This window comes from Limulus polyphemus, unplaced genomic scaffold (assembly GCF_000517525.1).
Source record: "Limulus polyphemus unplaced genomic scaffold, Limulus_polyphemus-2.1.2 Scaffold712, whole genome shotgun sequence".
NCBI classification, from domain to species: domain Eukaryota; kingdom Metazoa; phylum Arthropoda; class Merostomata; order Xiphosura; family Limulidae; genus Limulus; species Limulus polyphemus.
In genome coordinates this window covers 163,899-184,297 of record NW_013666322.1, presented here as the reverse complement: position 1 = coordinate 184,297, position 20,399 = coordinate 163,899, and the positions used below count along the sequence as shown (strand labels likewise).

Genomic DNA, 20,399 nt, shown 5'->3' with positions numbered 1-20,399 from the left:
CTGGGAATAAAGGTGGGAGATGGAAGGAAACAAAAACAATGACAAGGAAGAACATTCCACGAGTTGCCAAAGTGTAGGTGGGGAAACATCAATCCAGAACAAAAAGAACAGATCAAGCTGAAACATCCTAGAAAACCACATATGTGCCAGCCAGGAAGGAGCAATCAGAAAGACCTGGCATACAGTGGCATGGATGAACAAAATCACCTGGTGAAAATTATGGACGGGATAAGAAAAATACAGATATAAACTGATCCCAATCCAGCCTCAATGCATAGACAGCCAAAACACAAAAGATGTAACTTGGAATTGAGGAAAAAAGGCAAACTCATCCCTCTGAGGAGTACCCCACTAGAAACAGAGTTACCAGAAATTATAGAGGATTGAAAGACCACTCCATGGGATAAAGTGTGTCATGACTGGAAGGGTGATTCGCAACAAGGTTGAAAGCATCCAGAACATGACACACCAGGAGGTGTATGTGAAGTGTTTGGGCCCAAAAAGTGGAGATCCAAGGTCAACTACAAAGGGAACTAGAATGGGTGCCCCCTTGGTGAGTGATATAAGCCACCAAGAGGTAACATGGAATGTAGAAAAATGCAAACACATCCCTCTAAGGAGTACTCCACTAGGAGGTAGAGTTAGCAGATATTTTGAGGATCGAGAGACCACTCCGTGGGATAAATTGTCTGGACTGGAAAGGTGATCCGTTAAAAGGTTGAAAGCACCGAGAACATGGCATGCCAGGAGGTGTATGTGAAGTGTTGGGGCCTAAAAAGGGAGATCCAAGGTTGACTACAAAGGGAACTAGAATGGGTGCCCCCTTGATGAGTGATATAAGCCACTAATGTCAAATTGTCGGAATGGATTATGATTAGTTGAATCCTGACAAAAGAAAGAAAGTGAACCAGAGCACAATGGACTGTCAAAAGTTCCAGGGTGCTAACATGGTAAGACCTTTCAGCCATATACCATTGTCCTGAAGCCTCATCCTGATCAACTCACTCCCCTCACCCTTGGAGGTAAGTATCAGGGAAGAGAAACAAATCCAAATGAGGGGGATGAAGCAATAAACCCAACAACATGGGGGCTTTGTTCAACCACCAATGCATATCATCAAGGAGGAAAGTTAAGAGAAGAATCTAAAAGGAACCCTATCAAGAATCCATGGGTTTTGCAGCATCCCCTGAAGAGATCACACATGTGCCAGATTCAAGAGGATAAGTGCTTCCATAGAAGCCACATCCCCCAAAGTGATAGAACCTCACTAGCAGTAAGATAGTTAACAATAATGGTGTATAACTGAAAGCTCCATCAAACACAGTCGAAGAGGAGAAGAATGGGTCCGACGTAGTTTGATGTTGAAATAAACACCCCCAAAAGACTTCTCTAACTGGAAACTCCATCCAACTGAGCTGCATGTTTAAGATGCAGGTGAGTATGTTGTGACAACCCCAGTTTGGATTGAGCTAACAGAAGCCAGACAACCAAATTGTGGTGTAAATACAATCCCCCATCATGCTGACATGAGGTAAATCTCTGACCACCCAACAAAAGACATACAAATCCAAAACAAGCTTTAAGGCACAAAACTGTACCTAACCCCATGGTGAACAAACCTGAGATAGCATCAAGAGAGATGAAAAATTGGAACGTGGGTATAAGAATATGAAACATCTACCTTGGGCATCCTTAGTTCTGGAGAAATTGCCCACAAGAGTGTGATGAAAGACAACATAGTAAAAAGAGGAAAGAAACAAGAAGTGGTTGAAGTGAGACAGAATGATCACAGAACTCCAATTTACATCGAGAATACATGACTAGTGGAGGTACTTTTAGATGTAGGACAGGTAAATGATGGAAAGGTGCCAGATATGGAACATGAATAAAGATTGTAATGGCTCAGAATGAGACAAACGAGCAACCAAAATAAAAATAATACAATATGGCATCACAAATACCCCATGTGATGCTAAAGTCACAGGAGTATCCCTCCCAAAAAAACTGACCAGTGAAGAAGAAGAGCCATCTTTAAGTCCCAATTATAAGTGGACAAAAAACAAACTTGGTATAAGACAGTCCCCCCCCCCCCAAGAAGGCCCTAAAAGCAAAAAAGCCACATGTGTAAAGAAAGAGCTGAAGATTACAATTGCTCCAACGTGATGGTAAGGAGGTGGAAGGTATCCCATGAAAATCCCCAAGATATAGGTGGAGCGACTCAGAAAGGAGGTGTATGGTGGAAAATTTCTGGAGGAGAGTCAATAGGGTAAGACGAAGGCTGAAAAATGTGGCAAGGGATGAAAGGATAGGATTATCAAGGTCTGTCCCCCATACAAGCAACAGAGATTCTAAGTGCAGATAGACAAGAAGAAAAAAAATCTGCTTGATGGGAATCTAAGACAAAATGAACCAAAGCCCATGGAAAGTGAAGCATGCAAGCACCGTCTCAAAAGAGAGACAAAAAGACTTATCATGAACCATAATGTCTGAAGAATGAGGGGAAAAATACTGTGAAACATGTTTAAAAAAGGCTGGGGTAGGCGTAACAGACTCCACAGTAGAGGCCTGTAATAATCAGGTGGAGGAAAATTGTCAAAATCTACATTGTCTGGAACGGGTTCGGCAGTTTTAAGAAGAAGGCAAGCAATACTGAAAGAAGAAGGTTGGGCAGTATTAAAGTATTTTAACGTAGAGAAAAGTCCATGTATAATTCTACATATTATTTTACTTATGTTATGAGTCTTAAACAACAACAATAAAGGTAAGTCATTATTTAAAACTGTTAAAGTGAAGTAAGAAAAAAAAGAGAAATATTTCCACTTCATATGCAATTTAAAAAAATGCAGGAAGAGAGCACAAACATAAAACATCTGCACTCGATCCCTGCCTAACAAGAAGTGATAGTTCAGTAGAATCGAATAGGAGTCGCATGAGGGTGTGTCGCACTCCTATTAGTGGAGGGTTGTTGCATGATAATTTGTATGCAAGATGCAGTTGAACCATGATGATTGTGGGAAAGGTGGGAGTGCAAGGCTTGTGGCATGCAAAAAAAACATTTTGCATATAGATGGCAGCACTGAACGAGAATAGCTATATCTGTGAGGGGAGGTAATGTACCATATCAGAATTATGACATACTTGCAAGAGGGTATTACTATATAATCTGATGAGATATTAAAATATTATCTCAAAGCTACTGATCCAGAAACCATTCACAAGAAATGAAGCAGTTTCTACATTCCACAGAAACTTTCTTATAAGATAAATCTTTTCAATATTTATATAAGAGCAATTAAAAGGTACATGATGCAAGCAATAACAATGGCATGCACAGCTACATCAACTAGTCTGTCTAAACATTTTACACTATAGTAAATTTTACAAACCACAAAATTTTTTCTATTAAATCATTTTTATAATATATATTCTGTCTAATATTTTCTGTATAATTCTAACTATTAATTTCTGTTAGCATACTACAGAAAGTTTTCTGACAAAATCTTGACAGCAACTCACATTTACTTATTATAAAACCCATAATTTGTGTAACTGATGTTGATTTCACAGTCATACATGGCTCTTTCTTAGCAAAGCTGATAGTTGCCTTAAGTTACAAGCATCTCACAACAAATATGAAAAGTTCTCAGAGAAATATTATACAGTTAGACTTTCAGAATACGTTTAACAAAGATGTAGTCTGATTTAAAATGAAATTTTATATGAAGTGTTTTGACTTCCTTAGTTTATTTAATCAAATTTATACTCGTCTTCATTCAAAGAATGTTAATAACTTTATTTCATACAACTGCATGTAGCTAGCATGGAATTGACACTATTTTCTTAAATGTTCAATTCTCTTTGATGAATTATATTAAAATGTAACTTTTTATTATGTTTATGGTAACTCTTTGCTGAACTACACTTCTGTTGCCTTCTTGTGCCCATTATAAGCAGCGACAACTATAAACAGCAATAGGAAAGTTGGATAAAGTTTAAACTGTTTCTGGGTACTGCAATTTTAACTCTGTTTAGTTCTTTTAGCTACCTGAAATGTCTCTTTCAAGTAAATAAATTCATTTTCTCTAAGTTGTCATTTTTAACACGATATTTAATGTTGTTATAAATAGCAAACTCTGAACCAGGAATCAAATTTGACTGATCTATGCACAAATTTCTCAAACTAAATCTTATTTGGTAGCAAATTTATGCATTAATAAAATACATCTATTTCAAGAATGTTTCTTCAATGGGGGAAGGGAGTAAGGCTGAAAATTAGTATGTGAGGAATATTTCCAGATTAATTACTTAACCATATATTTTATGTTTATAAAAAATGGTGGTCAGTCAAGCCAGAGAAAAGAACCATTATCAATCAATCAATCTTTGTGGCATTACCAATTTTGAAAAAGTTTATTTCTTGTTTTTAATCTTGTTTACTTACTTTTTTTTCTTTGTTTTATGGGTTTGGAATTGTATGTCAAGAGAGGCAAGTGGTTTTTAACAGAAGTAAAAGAAAGTATGCAGTTATCTTTGCTTTTACTAATAGAATGCTCAAAACTCAAGAATTCATTGATTTTGTTCTCTCAAAGTGCATTGAAAGGTTGCCCCTGGACCTTAGTGAGGATCCTCCAACAGTCCCCAAATCCCAGGATTTTTAGGGTTGTGTCAATGCTTTACAAATCTTCTAGAGAACTCTGTAACTGCTATTACTTTTATATTGTGCTAAGTAAGCAATAAAACACACATAAGTTAGTTATATCACATTAACTAATAAATGTATTTCTTAACCCACCAATGTCAAAGTACATTGACATGAACTTAAGGCACATGTTAAACTGATGTTATATTACTCACTGAAGCTGAGTCAAACCATAACCAGCACTTTTTTTATAAAATACTAAGAGATATATGCCATAAACATGTACACCACTAAAAATATCTGAAAAATGTTAATAAAAAATGGTAGTCACAAAATATTTTTTTCCTTACAAATATTAAATATTTTTTTAATTTAATCCCAGCTGAAAGTTATACAATTATTCTTTTGCAAGGAAACCTTCATCTAAAATTTTACTTCAAAACAAATTTCTTTTGACATAAAATATACTAAAGCTCCATTTAAGTTAAATATCTATCATGATTTCTACTTCAACATAACTTCAATCATAATAATTTTTAATATATTCATGGCACACAAACATAGATACACGTATGTGGAAATAATGTAAAAAAAAAAATAGCTCTATACCATTCCTGATGACCAAATCTAAATTAAGAAAATGTATTGATACAAAAATAAAATCCAAACTTACTACTCTGATAAAATGAAAACTTGCCAGTTTAAACAACACAACTTCTCTTTTTCTGCTAATGTACAAAACTAAAGAGTAACATGACAATCAATTTTTTTTGCCTACTTAAATACAGGATAGGAACGAGGCAAGAAGGAATTTGCTGATTAAACATTACTTAACAATTTCTGGCTAATTATGGCAGTTATAAAAGTGGGCTGTTAGAACCTGTTCCTTTTTCTTACACTGTTCATTACACATACATTAATATAATATGCTAATATACTTTTGAGATAACAATGATGTAAGTTTGATTCTGATACTGTTAAATTGAAAATATTTTGTTACTAGTGACTTGAATTAGGTTGATGGTTATAATTCCACATACATCATTACAAGCAGTACTATTACTTCAATTAGATGGTTTCAATGCTATATAAATTAACACAAGCACTACTACTGTTTAAACAGAATGGTTGCAATGTTGTAAAAATAACACAAGCACTAATACTACTATACAGATTAATTATGACATTTTAAATAGCAATTATTTTAATATTAATAAATAAATATGGTAGATTGTTAAAAACCACAAATTGACCATGTACCATCCCTAATGTAAAAATCACAACACTGCATAAATAAACAAAAGCATAGTGACAAACTTGCATAATGAAAGTAATATATAACAGTTTGATTACACTGTTATATAAATTAAACACGTGTTGAAATACTGTATTAAATCAATGAAAGTACTGTTACTAGTACCTAGATGCTTATTTTACTATTAGTGTGATATGAAATTAATTACACCATTATATGAGTTCATGTACAAGATAAACTAACAACTACATCACTCACTCAAGCCAAGTATTTTATATTAATATCTCTTCTGAACAAATGTTTTTTGATTTCTGATTTGCAGTTCTGATTTACGGTATCAAAATAAAACTAGAAATTTTAAATCTATCAATATCACATACAGTATCCATTATCTGTAGTCAATGTTTTAATTAAAATAATTTGAACCAGTACCAGTGACAAAATTAATGAAAATCTGCTAATTCTTTTTTCTTCTTATAGAGTAACATCTTATGGGATTAAAATTATATTTTAGATATAAAAAAGGAATTCAAAAAGATACTTACCTTTACTACTTATATCATGCTGCAGGAAATATTCTTGGTTTGTCAAGAATTAGACCTAGAAATTACTTTGCTTTCTACCTCCTTCATTTTCCTCACTTCCTCCATTTGCAATCTGTATTCTAATAAAATCTCAATTCTCACATAGTTCACACATCTCATCAGATGCTCACATCCTCAATCATGATAATGTTATCCATTCACATGGTAACACATCCATAAATGGCTCACACAATATCTTCTACAATCACATTTTCTTGCCAAATTCCCATTGCGAGAGGTCATAGGGAATGTAACAGAACAGGAAAGTAGTCTTTCAAATTTCATTTGGTTCTGAAATGTTCACTTCAAATACCTTTCTTTGTCATTATTGTGCTAAAATCCAAACATATATGTGAAAGTAGGATTGAAGCAGCAGAAATGCCCCTGATTCTCCCAGTGAAATAGACTGAAGGAGATGCCAGTAGACATAACGTGGGTAATTTGACATACATATGAAGAAATGACAAGTGTCACACTTGGGAAAAAACTTGAACATTTTGGCTCATAAATGTTGAAAGATTAGTACAAACATACAGGAGAAAAAGCTTTAGTCAAGAAATTAGGACAGAAGCAGTTCACTCTTACTGGTCAAACATTTATATGTAATGAACAATTTACATTAAGAGTGAACTTGCCCTAACTGGACATAAAGCATGATCTGAATCAAATCTACCATTTCCTATGGGTAATCTCTGTGATATAATAGGAAGACAAGCAATGACCTTCCATTACACAAGTCTTCAGCCAAATTTCTCTGTCAATAAAGGTATACCATTTCCCTAGAAAATGGCATCAAATATATTATGATGTTATAAATGTGAGAATGCTGCACAGTAAACCAAATAAAAGAAAATAAGTCTTTCAAGATGAAAAACAGTGGTAACAGCTGATTATTGGTTCAAAGGGCTCCTATACCAAAGCATAAGCATTAGAAAAACATTTCACGAAAGAAAATTTATAGAATAATGAGGTCACAATACACGGAAGGATCAGTATAACTTCAAAACAGCTCTTCTTGAGAAACAAGCTGGTCACAAAAGGTTAATGAGTGGCTCAGGACTTCCCAGTAGCCCTATAAAACCAAGAGAGAGCAATAAATGCTATAGAAAAAACACACAAAGTAGGAAACTCACCTAGTCCTGCATGAAATCATCTATTCCCAGGAAAAAGAGGAACTGAAAGCAAAAACAGGGGAAGAGAATACCAGAAAAAGATCCCAATTGTGCAAATTATTGGAGGGCTCTCGGATTTGAAACAAATGTCAAAAGGTATGTGAACAAAGCAGTCATTCCACTGACAAAAACTCCATTTGGGCAAGAAAACTGATCCATAAGAAGATTCATAATGCAAAGCTTAACTCAGTGTGGCAAATCTAAATCACCTTTAATTTGCCACAAAGAAATTCATTATTACGTTTTAAAGTAATCTTGACAACAAAGAAGCCACTGAAAGTATCACATCAAAGCACATGGTACAATCAATTAGACACTTTATTGAATGTAAATTTTAGACCTGTGACAATTTTTTTGACAGAAAATTTAAGGAATCTTTTTGATTCAATCTAGATGCCCTTCCATTAACAGGTAGAATGCCTGGCCCCTATAATACTCTTTTTTCAAATCTTTTGCTTTCATTTGTTTATTTTTAACTTTTACCATTATGATCAGCAATCATTTAACAATACTTTTAGTACACTTCACATGTACTGTTCCCTTATATTGTTACAGTTATATTTACTTTTCTGTTACTCTAATTTAAAATCAGTTTGGTACCTGTGACATTCACTGACCCTTGAAAAATGTGTAAGCCAAAATGCTGGATTGAACATATTAACTTTTATCTGAAGTTGTTTGTCGTCTTCACCCACACAAATTAATATATATAATACTAAGACCATCAAATGAACTGTCAACACAGTTTAATATTTTTGTGGCTTAATTTCCCATTCGCCTTTACCGCAAATGCCTAAGGTTATCTATTTTTTACACTGGAACTTTTTTCTTGAGACACCAAAGTGGAAATTTTATCTAATCAGAGATAGCCTTACTCAGGTCAAATCCAAGTTCCATAAAAATGACATCCCATGCTCCAAGAAAACATAAGTTAAAAGAAATCAAACAAATATCTTTTTTTCCTGTCAGTCCCAGAAAAGAACAATAATGATAACGATCCAGGCATGCAGAAAATCAAGTTTGATCATGACTACTCGAAAACTGTTAAGGCACAATAGTTCGTGATTACATCAAGACTTTGTCAGAGCTTTCACTTCTTACAGACCAGAGCATGTTTAGTAAAAGTTTACAGTACTGCCACATACATTTTTGTGTAAAACAGTATTGATGATTATTGCCAGTGCAATGCTACATACTAGTAGTCATTGTGTTTATGTCAAGTCTTGTTCTTGTATTAATTTACAACATGAAAAGTTCCTGAATATAATACTTCTTGTCTTTTATATATATATATATGTAAATGTATTATATTTGAGGTACTATAGTAGTATAACGAAGTTGGGAATGTAAGAATGATAAATTTGAGGCATCTGTTATCAAAGCAACCACACCATCAACATTTATACTACATATATATATATATATTCAACAGCTTTAATATACACACTAACATAAGTATAATACTTCTAATACAGATTTCATTGCATTAGTCAAAGTGGCTAAAGGATTTATATGGCAAGAGTGAGCAGAGCAACTATACAAAGAATATCTCAAACAGAAGACAAATCTGCAAAGAGATTAAAATGTGATGTTACTTTCTAGGGTACTCACTGAGTAAGTTGGTCTTCAAATGCCCATAACCAGTCCAAAGTTCCCAAAAATAATACCACTCAAGTCAGCAAGTTGTCTGAAAATATTTTCTACAGAAAAGACAAGTCCTATACTATTTGAAATTGGCAGTTCTTATTCAACATATGGGACTGGGAATACCAGGGATCCAATAATAGAAAGTATATGGTGAGTGAAAGAGGTCTGCTTTCGCCAAAAAAAGGTAAGCTTTTCACATATTTGATAAAGATAAGCAGATGTGCAAAATGAATGATCTACAAATCAGAACAAAGTCAGACTTATGCATATTGATTATCTCCATTACCACAGTGAAAAACTTCTGGAAGTATCCCTTGGCAAGACAGAGGAGGCCAATCATCCGATTAATGATAGAAGTCAATATCCAGCTAATGAAACCATGCTGCCACTGAGTTCGTAAGTCAGATGAAGATGTAAGGGGCCTGGAACAATCTTAAAGGTAAGAAACTCAAAATGAAATATCCAATCTCCACTGACAAAATAGAGGTACCTTTGACATTGAAGTGCTTAAGCACAAGAAAGTATTCATTTAACACAATTAATTAGAACATTCATTGGTTCATCCATGTGTGGTACAACATGAGAAGAAACAGTTCCATATTGAAATGGTCTGTTGCAAGATAGGAATTCAGAAAGGACAGACTGATGAACAGTCTTGAAACCCAAGAATATTTATGAACAACAAAAACTGATTAATACAACACAGAGAATGAAGCCCATCATTCTTTAAAAAATCATGCAAAAAGGTGAGAGAGGATCTCTTAGTGTAGAATGAATCCTTGTCCATGAGAGACAAAATTGAAGAAATAAAAGAAAACTCCTTCCATTAAAGAATAAAACTTACCAGCATTTCTCCCACCAACAATGATACCAGAACCACCACCAAATAGCAGATGCAGTCAATAACCATGACTGGCTCATAAAAAAAATGTTGGGAACCAAATTTCATTAAGTGAAATAGCTATAGTTCCTTGTGTTACTTCATCTGACTTTTAACACAGTAATGTAAAGGGAAAAGGAGCGTATAAGTAAAAGCCAGAAGAAATAAGTTCTGTCAGGAAAGATTTGGAGTGATTTTTAAACCCACTAAAATATCCATAAAGACATACAAGACAAAGTAAGGTATCTGAAGCACTTCCTGAATGAAGAGCCTTGTAGAGAAATATGTAAAAACATAACAGCCAGTGTCCAAGGTTCTCACAGAGTATGGCCAAGTCAAAAACAACAAAGCATGTAAATAAGCTGAAGACAGATTGTTAGAAAAAACAAAAGCAGGAATGGACACCAACTTGTACTAAAGAAATCAGGGTGTTAGCAGAAAGTCATAGCCAATAAGATGTGCTGATAATGAGAACCTCATGGAATAGATCATTAAGTAATACAAGTGTCTGACATGCCAAAATAAAATGCAATCAGAGAAGATATCTATGTGAGCCAAGAAAAACACTATTTAGATAGAGGGCATAAGAATACATGTAAATCTTGTGAGAATTGAGATCTTATGATAAAACAGATTGCAATTGAAGAAAGCTAGGGAACAGAGGAGGTGAAGAAAGAGAGGAAATTTGTACATCAAATTCTTGACAAAACCAAAATATCTAGCATGATAATGCTGTAGTAGAGATAATATCATATTTGAAAGTAGGAGTAATTAATAACTACTGTTGTAAAGTAAACATTGTTATGTTATCTTTCATTCTTTATTACAAATGTTGCTAAGCTATAAGGAAAAATTAAATATATAACAGTGATTAATATATCTGAAATTATTTGGGAGATAATCCCTACATTATACTATAAATGTTATGGATGACTTCAGCTTCGTAAATGTAGATATAATAATAAGCTTCTAATCAGATGTTTTAGGACCATTTCTTTTAAGAATGAAAAATATTAGTAAAAGGACACTAAATTACCACATTAACACAAATAAAAAAAGCATATTTTTCAAAGTCACAATAAAAAGAAAAATAAAAAAATTGTGCAATTAAGGGAACAACTGTATATCTTATTAAAACTACACATATACTCATGACTTAAAAGAACTGATTTATTTAGATATAAGAAATATAGATTTCCTTACCAATTTCACACTTAAAATGTTCATTGATAGGAAAAGCTTTTTCCACAGAGAGATCAGCTGTACTTGTTACATTGGGTTTTGATGATACAAACACAAGTAACCTAAACAAAATGTCAACATTAATGTAGAAGTTTCTCATATCTATATTTTTAACAATAAACAAATGTAAAATTTAGTAACAAGTATCTGTACCTGACAAATAAATTCAAGGTTCATTACACTAATATATAAATGTGTATTACATTTACCAAGCATGTGAAGAAAACAAGTAAGAATTAGCACAAACAAAAATATTTACTTTCATCAAATATAATGAAAATAAAATTATAATTCCTTACCCATGCTCATTATTATTTTGTACCAAGACCAAAATCCTACTTGTCTTTACCCAGTCTCGCACCAGGCCAGCTTCTATAGACTTCTAGATATCAAGGACAAATGAAAATAGTGTGCACATACCATATAAATTAATCTTCATATGGAAGTAAACAATATGAATGTGCATGGTTTTCTAACCTCTATCATTATCTTTCTGTATACTTAACAAGTGAAAAACTGATAGATGTCTTTTCACAGTTTAACATTACAGGGAATAATTTATTCAGTATCACATCTCACTTTGTGATCCATCTTGGGTCTATTTGCAATTCAATTGTACCATTTTGTAGCACAAACTGTGATACAATTCCTTTATGGTGAACATAGCAATTCATACAAAAACTTTAAAAGTACTTCCACTAAAAATGCTCAAAGACATTTTTAACATTTAAAATCAGTTTTCTGTAATTACTGTTGATCAATTGGCTTTTGATTTCGTTCAAAGTTTGATGCTTGGCAAAACTGCAGTACTGATGTTCAACTTACATATGCATCCCAGATCCAACATTTTTTTTAATTATCCAAAAAAAGACATGTTTTAGATAGAAAAATATACAAGTAGGACTAGTGGGTAAAGGCACTGAACAGCAGCATTTTCAAGGTTACAAATTCATATAAATATTAAGTGTGGTGTTAAAATATTTCTTATAGTACTTGAACATTTTTCTCAAACTTCAAGCAATTGAATGCAGTATTTTTTTCTAGATTACACATACCCGAGACAGTGTAACAGCCACATGTTATGCAGAATTTATCTAATTTTAATACAGTTGTTTTATGTAGCAGTTGCTGCAATGTAAAATTTTAGAAACAAATTATCACCAGCAATATATTTTCACATACTGTTTATCCTAACACATAGTTTCAATAGCAAAAAATCTTTGTTCCAAGATCAGTTTTTATGATAGGTATAAATATTTCTAACAAGTTTGTTAACCTAATGTAAAAATTTTAAAATTCACATCAAAAAATGACACTAGCACAGAAAAAATGCAAAAATAAAATATACATCTAGAAAACAGCAGAAATAATACAGAAATGTGCATGTGTATACACTTCATGTATTCAAATTTATAAACACTAAATAATCAACACATTTTTATTGAAGTAAGGATACAGTCACACATTTTGCTTGGGAACCTAGAAATCCCTGGATGGCAGAAACTGTTTGCTGATCCATCATGATAGCAGCAGGTAACATATATCACCTTGTTTTTTGAAAATTCAATGATGGTCACATTTCTAAAAAAATAACAACATATATTTCTATTATTTTAATCCTAGAAATATGGATAACATTTCTGTATAGCTGAATGGAAGAAACAATCATATGAAACAAGTAGATGACTGACAGGCAGTAAGCCCATCAAAGTTGCCTATAAATATCACAAACTACAAGAGAAATGAAAAATCATAACTGATTTTATTCATAGGTAAATCAGAACTTATACTTCAGTATATTTCCAATAGGTACTTTCCTCCTCTCATGTGGATAGCTATTCTTGTTTACTACTGCCCTCTATATGCAACAATTTTTTTGCATGTCACAAGCCTTGATCTTCCACATACCCCATGATCAATGTGGATCAACTGCATCTCACATGTAAATCACCATGTGACAACCTTCACCAACAGAAGTATGACACATCCTTCTTACTCATTCAACTCCCTCTATTAGATTCTACAAAACTATCACTTCGAGATTAATCAGAAAAGGAAACCTCAGTTTTCAGTGGGGAGGACGGGTGGGAAGTGTGAGCGGATGTAATTATCTATCAGAAATATATATTCAGTATAAGAAAATAATAGCTTCCAATATAATACATCACCTCCTCTCACATGGAATCCCACATCGAATAGGCAGAAGGACTTGTGCGAAGGATAGAAAGAAATATCCTTTGAAAGCATACAAAGAACACTTCTGAAGTGTGATACCCATTGAAAGAAACACACGTGGGAGACCACACCATTTCTGTACCAGGTATATTCTGCACCCACTGTGAAAAGAGGTGTTGCATACACGGGTGGAAAGTGATAAGAGCACAACCAAAAAGGGAGAGAAATCTGGGTGGGTTGGAATCCAAACCACAGTATACCAGAATCTCAATCCCATAAAAGAAAGACTGTAGAAGAACCATCAACAGACAGGAATGTTGGAAAAGCTAAAATGGATGTTCTCCAAGGTGTAGAGTGGCTAGGGCACAACAGACCAGACACAGCCAGTCCACTCCAGTCCAAAATCAAGCAGTTTCAGGAATAGAACCTCCAACCTGTGGTACCTGGAGGGTCCACACAGTCTTCACTTCCAGTAAATAAAACAGAAGTTTATACTGTGCAAAGCTTTCTAAGAAATGGGCACATGTGTGCAAATCCACAACCAACCATACATCTGAATGACAGTAGAAGAAATGTGCCAATGTGGAAGGTCACATCAAACTCAAACAGACTGGCACCCCACAGCGCAACATCAGCCTCAAGCAGTGAAAACTTCCTGAAGTGGAATGCAAGAGGAAGAACTGTCACCCCAATCAACATTATCCTCCAGATAGAACCACACAGAAGCTGGAGCACAACGTCACATTCCGGGTCCCATCACATGGAAGTGAATCACATCTAGAAAACATACGCAACCACACAGAAGCTGGGTGCAACATCATCTTCCGAGGCCCACCACACAGAGGTGGAGCACATGGTTGGAGGATCAAATGCCATCTACACCAGTAGAACACCACTGCTCTACTCTCAACTGAATGGAAGTGATCACATTCAGGAGAACTTCTCCATGGTCCATCACCCTAGTGGCTTGGAGCTGGAAAGTGGCAATTAACTCCTATACACCATTAAAAGAACAAAGTGGGACAAAGTACATTGGAGAGTCTGGAAGAACACAGTCAACAGAGACAGTGCAACAGGTGACCATGAAAAACAGATTACCCTTGATTTAGTCAATCAAAGGGATGGCAGAGATAAGCAGTTATTCCCCTTCTGTTTTACCAGTGTAAATCCATGGGTTAATATGGTTGGAATTGGTATATCTGCGAAACAAATATATTGCTAGGAAAACCTACTACCAATCTTGTGGAATACCCCATCTCAACAGTGTGCATCCTTGGTCATTGTTATAAATCTTGGCCATACAGTGCAGATTTGAGAGATAGGAAGTATACCTGGACAGTCAATGCTCACCACTGAGTGGGATCCTAATCCTAAATGAGACATGCCATTGGAGGGAAAAAATATATATGTATCAAAAAGATAACTGACCCACTCACACCCACACTGAAATATGAAGGATGATGACAGGCTAAAGACGGTCCCTCGATGAGGAAGAAACAGCTACCAATGAAGATAGTGGGAGATGAATGTATGAGGTATAGTCCACATGCCTCACTGAAGAATTTCCTCCAATGGATGATTGAGGTGAGATGCCAGGGAAAAAATAAGGTGGCTGATCTGATGCGACAACACCTGGAACAGAATCTGGGAAGAGACAGGGAGGAACAGACCAATCGAATCAGTTGACGAACCCAACTTGGAAGAGAAGGGGGAGAAGGAGAAAGGTTCACATACCAGGGAATGAAAAGGTGGGAATGGGAACCACTAAAGTAGACCGTATAGGCAATGTAACAACAAAGAGCACATACTGGACATAGAATTCTTTCCGGATCAGGAATTATAATGTTCGACCACAAAGGAAACAGGAACAGATGCCCCCTTAATGATTGATATAGGCCACAACAGTGGAATTGTCTGAATTGAGCAGGACGTGTCAGTTCAGTACCAGAGGAAGAAAATGAGCCAGAGCATGTGATACCACCAGAAGTTCCTAGATGTTTATATGGTAAGACATTTCGATTTGAGACCATTGTCCAAAAGTTTTCTGCTGATGTACCCACACACCCCAACTTTGGAGAGAAATACCTGTGAGAAGATGCAAATCTGGACGAGGTGGAGGAAGCAGTACTCCCATCATTGTATTGTCCTTGTTCAACCGTCAATGCAGTTTGTCTGCTCCCAACTTGACTTAATCATCACTAACGAGCTCGATGATTAATTTGCTGGGAAGAAAAGGAAAGTTGAAAAATTGAAATCAAAAGACATGAAACTGGAGACTAAGTTGAGGTACAATGGTGTAAGGTTGAGTTTGGGACAGTGTAAAAACTAAGGACGAAAGCAAGAATTGATGACAGGCAACCTCAGCCCATTATTCTGGGCAAAGAAAGATGGTCAAGCAAAGATCTCATACAAAGGAAAAAGGAAGTGCAACCTGGGGAAGGAAAATAACCCTATCAAACAATTACCAGCAACAAAGAGCCTAGTGAGCATGGAAATGGTAGAAGTGAAATGGGCCACAGTGGAGAAGTGAATGAGAATCACCCAAAAAATTCTCTGGACCATGATGGAGTGTCTCAGACATGAGGTGTAGAAAAGAGAGGTAAAGAAGTATGGTAAAAAAAGGATCAGGCAAAGATGGAATTATTGAGCATTAGAAGGCAAAACAGACTAAATAGTCTGCCCCCAAAAAGAACAGGCAAGGGAAATTCCAAATGTGGAAATCGAGAAAGGTAATTCAGAATGACTATAATTGAGGATATAAGAATCAGATAGATGGGAGGGCGAGGCTTGAGGTTGCAGGAACATAGTTGCTCAAGGAAAGGTAAATAAAAATTAGATGAGGTTAGCATTAAGAAGTAGGGAATAAGAAGAATATGACATAGAGAAAAGAAAAGGAATGGTACATAACTATGAAGTTAAGTCCTGATAATGCAAGAAAGTTTTAGGTTTCTTTTCAATAGGAAGAGAAGTTCCCAAAGCATACCCAGGAGGAGTAAACAATCAACTTCATCTTCCTCATTCTTCCTTCAAAATGAGGGCAAGAAATGCCTGAAGAAGGGACTGTAACTGAAGATCATGGCTGCATAAGGGAACCCACTAACCTAAGCACAATGGCCATCAAGTCACCCCCCATTCAATGTGCCTCCATAAGCCATAGTGTGAGGAAATTATTACTCACACAAGTAGTAGATGTTACATGAACTAGTGAGTTCTTAATTTGTAGAAAAAAAAGAAGGAAATTAAGTTCCTTAAACATTGTAAATCTTGATAAATTGAAAAAGAAAAAAACATGTCTGATACATACAGAGCCATGGAAAAGAATGAAGGTTCATGTATGCAAAAGTATGGAGAGAGTTATATCCCTTTCTTATTGATGGAGGGCTTTTGCTGCATTATAACATCATTATGCAGTAGCACAATTCACGAGAAATCTCATGAGATTAGGTGGGAGTTGCCTAAAGGCTAGTGGCATGCAAATCACTAAGGCAGATACACAGGGAAGAGAGCTCAACTGTGTGAAGAGGTGTGTATCATCTTAGAATGGATTCTTTGGCATGTGATCAAGTTATAGACACCATAATAGAGATGGATATGAAGAACAAGATGCAGAAAAGTAGATGTATGTCTTTAATGAAAGTTATACCATTTATGATGAAACTGGTATCCATTAAAGCTGCAGATAAACTATTAATGGCACCATCTAGAAGTTACAGGAATATCAGATACTCTAGAACAGAAAAATCATTTCTCCCATTGATATTTGAATAAGAATTGAAAGTATCAATTATACAGCTAGTTAAACAGATCAGAGAAAATAAACCATACAAAAACAAGTATTTCAAGTGTAATTTGAGGAGACATATTGCTAAGAACTGCAGGTAACGCCTGTATGAAATAAGAGTTCCTCTCAAAGGATACCATACAGGAGTAACTGTTATAAATGTAGGAAAACTTTAAGATATCAACAACTGTTATTAAGCCAAACCAGATCAAAGAAACAACAAAGAGCTAATAATAGATTAAGAAAACAGGAATTAGTTGGATTTATGAGCTGAAATTCAACTGAGAATATTTTATCTCAAATGAGAAAAGAAGTTCATCACGTGTAAGAGCATGAAAAATCACATTATTCTCCCAGTCAGGCATAGAGTATGACAAGGAGGGTCGGTAAAGAAGGAAGGATATGAACAAAGTGGAGGGGACGATGGAAAAAAAACCTGACAGTAATGGGAAATGTGAAATGTTGAAAAAATTATGTAACTCTTATTTTCCTCAATTTGACCTGAAAGTTATTTTTAAATCTAATTTCAAACTAAAATTTTTTTCTGCTACAACAAAGATTGTGTGCCAACTAGACATTGTTCACATCTCTATTTAAACATGTGTGGAGATTTTAGGGCCTCTTATGTTGGTGAAACCAGATGGCACCTTGAGGTACGAGCATTTGAACATATGGGTATATCTATAAAACTGGAAGAAAGGTTACAAACACTTAACTCCACTATCTACCAGCATAATATAGAAACAGGGCATCCAATTTCTCTCTCCAACTTTAATATTCTCTCAACAGCTAAACATGATACAGAATTTCTAATAAAAGAGACATTATACATAAAAACTCTTCTTCTATCTCTAAATAATACACATTCTTCATTTGATTTAACTCTATTTAATTTAACTATTTCATTTGTGTTACATATTTTTATCTTTTTTTTTCTGTTATACTTTTTTTATTCCAATTGTTTACTTTTTACATATTACACATTATATCATATTTCTGTTGTAATTACAACTGTTTTTTTTTCTACCTCTAAATTACTGAAGATGAAATTTGGAAAATCCTGAAATGTTTAATAACTGCTTCGTATAATTACGTTCATGTTTTGCTTTATTATCATTATGTTTTACAAAAAATGAATCAATTACTAGATAAGATATGATTTCACAATAATTCTATGTTTGTGGACAGAAATATTGGGTGTGGTTTTTCATGAGATTAAAATTGATTAAATGGCCCCCTCCGAGCAATTTTGTGTTGGTCCAGAAACATTTTCATGAATTATGAAAATATGAAATAAGATTTCACAAAAACTTCATTATTTACACATGGAAATAAATACCAGAATTTGTTAGTATGGTTTTCAAGGCAATTGGAACTGATTAAATGGCCTGTCTGAGCACTTTTGTGTTGCTCCAGCAAATTTTGATGAATTATGAAATATTATTTCACAATAACTTTATGTTGTGTATGTGGACAAAGCATTGGGTGTGGTTTTTAAGGTGATAAGAGTTGATTAAGTGATCAATCCAGGAACTTTTGTGTTGGTGCGGCAACATTTTTATGAATATGAAATATTATTTCACAATAATTTTTTGCTGTGTATGTAAACAAAAAAACAAGAAAACATTGAGTGTGGTTTTTTAAAGCAATCTGAGTTGATTAAAGACCAAAGCAAATCTCAGCACTTTTGTGTCCCTCATCAGAACTACCCATGTACATTATTCCCCCAGTATCTTGACAGAATTAAGTTATTAGGGCCTCTTTCTTTAAATGCCTTTATTACAACCTTGTACTTGACAATAAACTCCTCTGACCTGCCCTTCCCTACATCATAATAATTAGTCCATACATATGTTGACTGCAAAATACATTTCATTGTACTGGATAAAAGCTTGGTTTGCATTCACCTCCAACTTTACCAGTTCAGATGGCATGACACATCCTCCACAGATTTAAGAAAGACAACAGAAAGTTGGGCTCAAGCCCATAGGCTCAGAACTCACGGGAATTTTCGGCATTTGTGTCTGCTTTCAACCATGGTTTTCTATTCTGATTTTTCAAGACACCAAATGGGGATTTGGGACACAGGTGCCATGTGCCAACACCTAGTAACACCTCTGAGAACTTGTAAAATATAAAGAACACACATGCTGATGATAACATAAAAAATTAAACCACAAAAATTTTAAATAATTATTAATTAATTTTAAAATTTGGTAATTTTAAATTTTATGCAAATTTACTGTTTACTTAATTTTGGAACCTTTTGTGTTCCTTTTCTTTTTTGTCCTCATTGTCCCTCAAATATTACGATTATCGTTATGTTGATTAATCAAAACTTCATAGAGTAATAGTATTATTACTATTACTAAGTATTAGTATTACTTATTTATTAGTAATAGTAATACTAATGTGACACACTCTCGCACGAATCTCCCAGTCTACATGACACTGAAAAGTAGCAGCAACTTGATCTGTAATTATGACCTAACTTGCAAGTAACTTACATTATTATTATTAGCTAGACTTGGCTAAAATAATGCAAAAACATACAGAATATCATATGAACTATATATACATACTAGTAACAGTAACATTGATAGCCTTACCTGCTCATCTTCGCTTGTTACATACTTCAAGCGCCATCTGTAATAAATAGATTCCACAAACTTTTTGTTTTTAAGGAATATTTAAAATTAGAACTACGCTTTATTTCAATAGAACTGTTTAACTAATGTTGTTGTTTTTACCTGAGTCTTTGACACTATATTTATGTATGTTGAAGAATATGCTAAATATTGATGTAAAGGCAAAGAGATCTTAAGTAGAAGATGAGGCGGTATAATTTTGTTACGACAGCATAAGTCACATCACGCTGCTGGGACGTTGGCGCTGGTAGCGTGCGTGATAAGTTTCTCGAATGATTAGGGAAGTCCGAATGTGTTCGAGATGCCCTCTTCGTTAGTACATAAGCCTGGTAAAGAAAGCCAGCATATATGAATAAAGAGAGAGCAGTAGTTACTT

The 20,399-nt window shown here is 34.5% G+C and overlaps 1 protein-coding gene across 4 annotated transcripts in view; it reads right to left on the bottom strand.

Moving 5' to 3' along the window:
• Nucleotides 1-20,016, bottom strand: part of LOC106460116 (inositol polyphosphate 5-phosphatase OCRL-1-like) — a 143,537-nt gene extending 123,521 nt beyond the window's left edge. For 2 of the 4 annotated variants that reach the window (XM_013919798.2, XM_022386756.1), the window contains exons 1-4: nt 19,985-20,016; nt 12,876-13,000; nt 11,719-11,798; nt 11,381-11,481 (exon numbers count right to left, since the gene is read on the bottom strand). In XM_013919798.2, the coding sequence (XP_013775252.1) occupies nt 11,381-11,481; nt 11,719-11,798; nt 12,876-12,959 (265 nt within the window). In that variant the 5' untranslated portion in view covers nt 12,960-13,000; nt 19,985-20,016. The other 2 variants (XM_022386754.1, XM_022386755.1) reach the window with 2 other exon arrangements.
• Between the last annotated feature and the right edge of the window lie 383 nt (nt 20,017-20,399).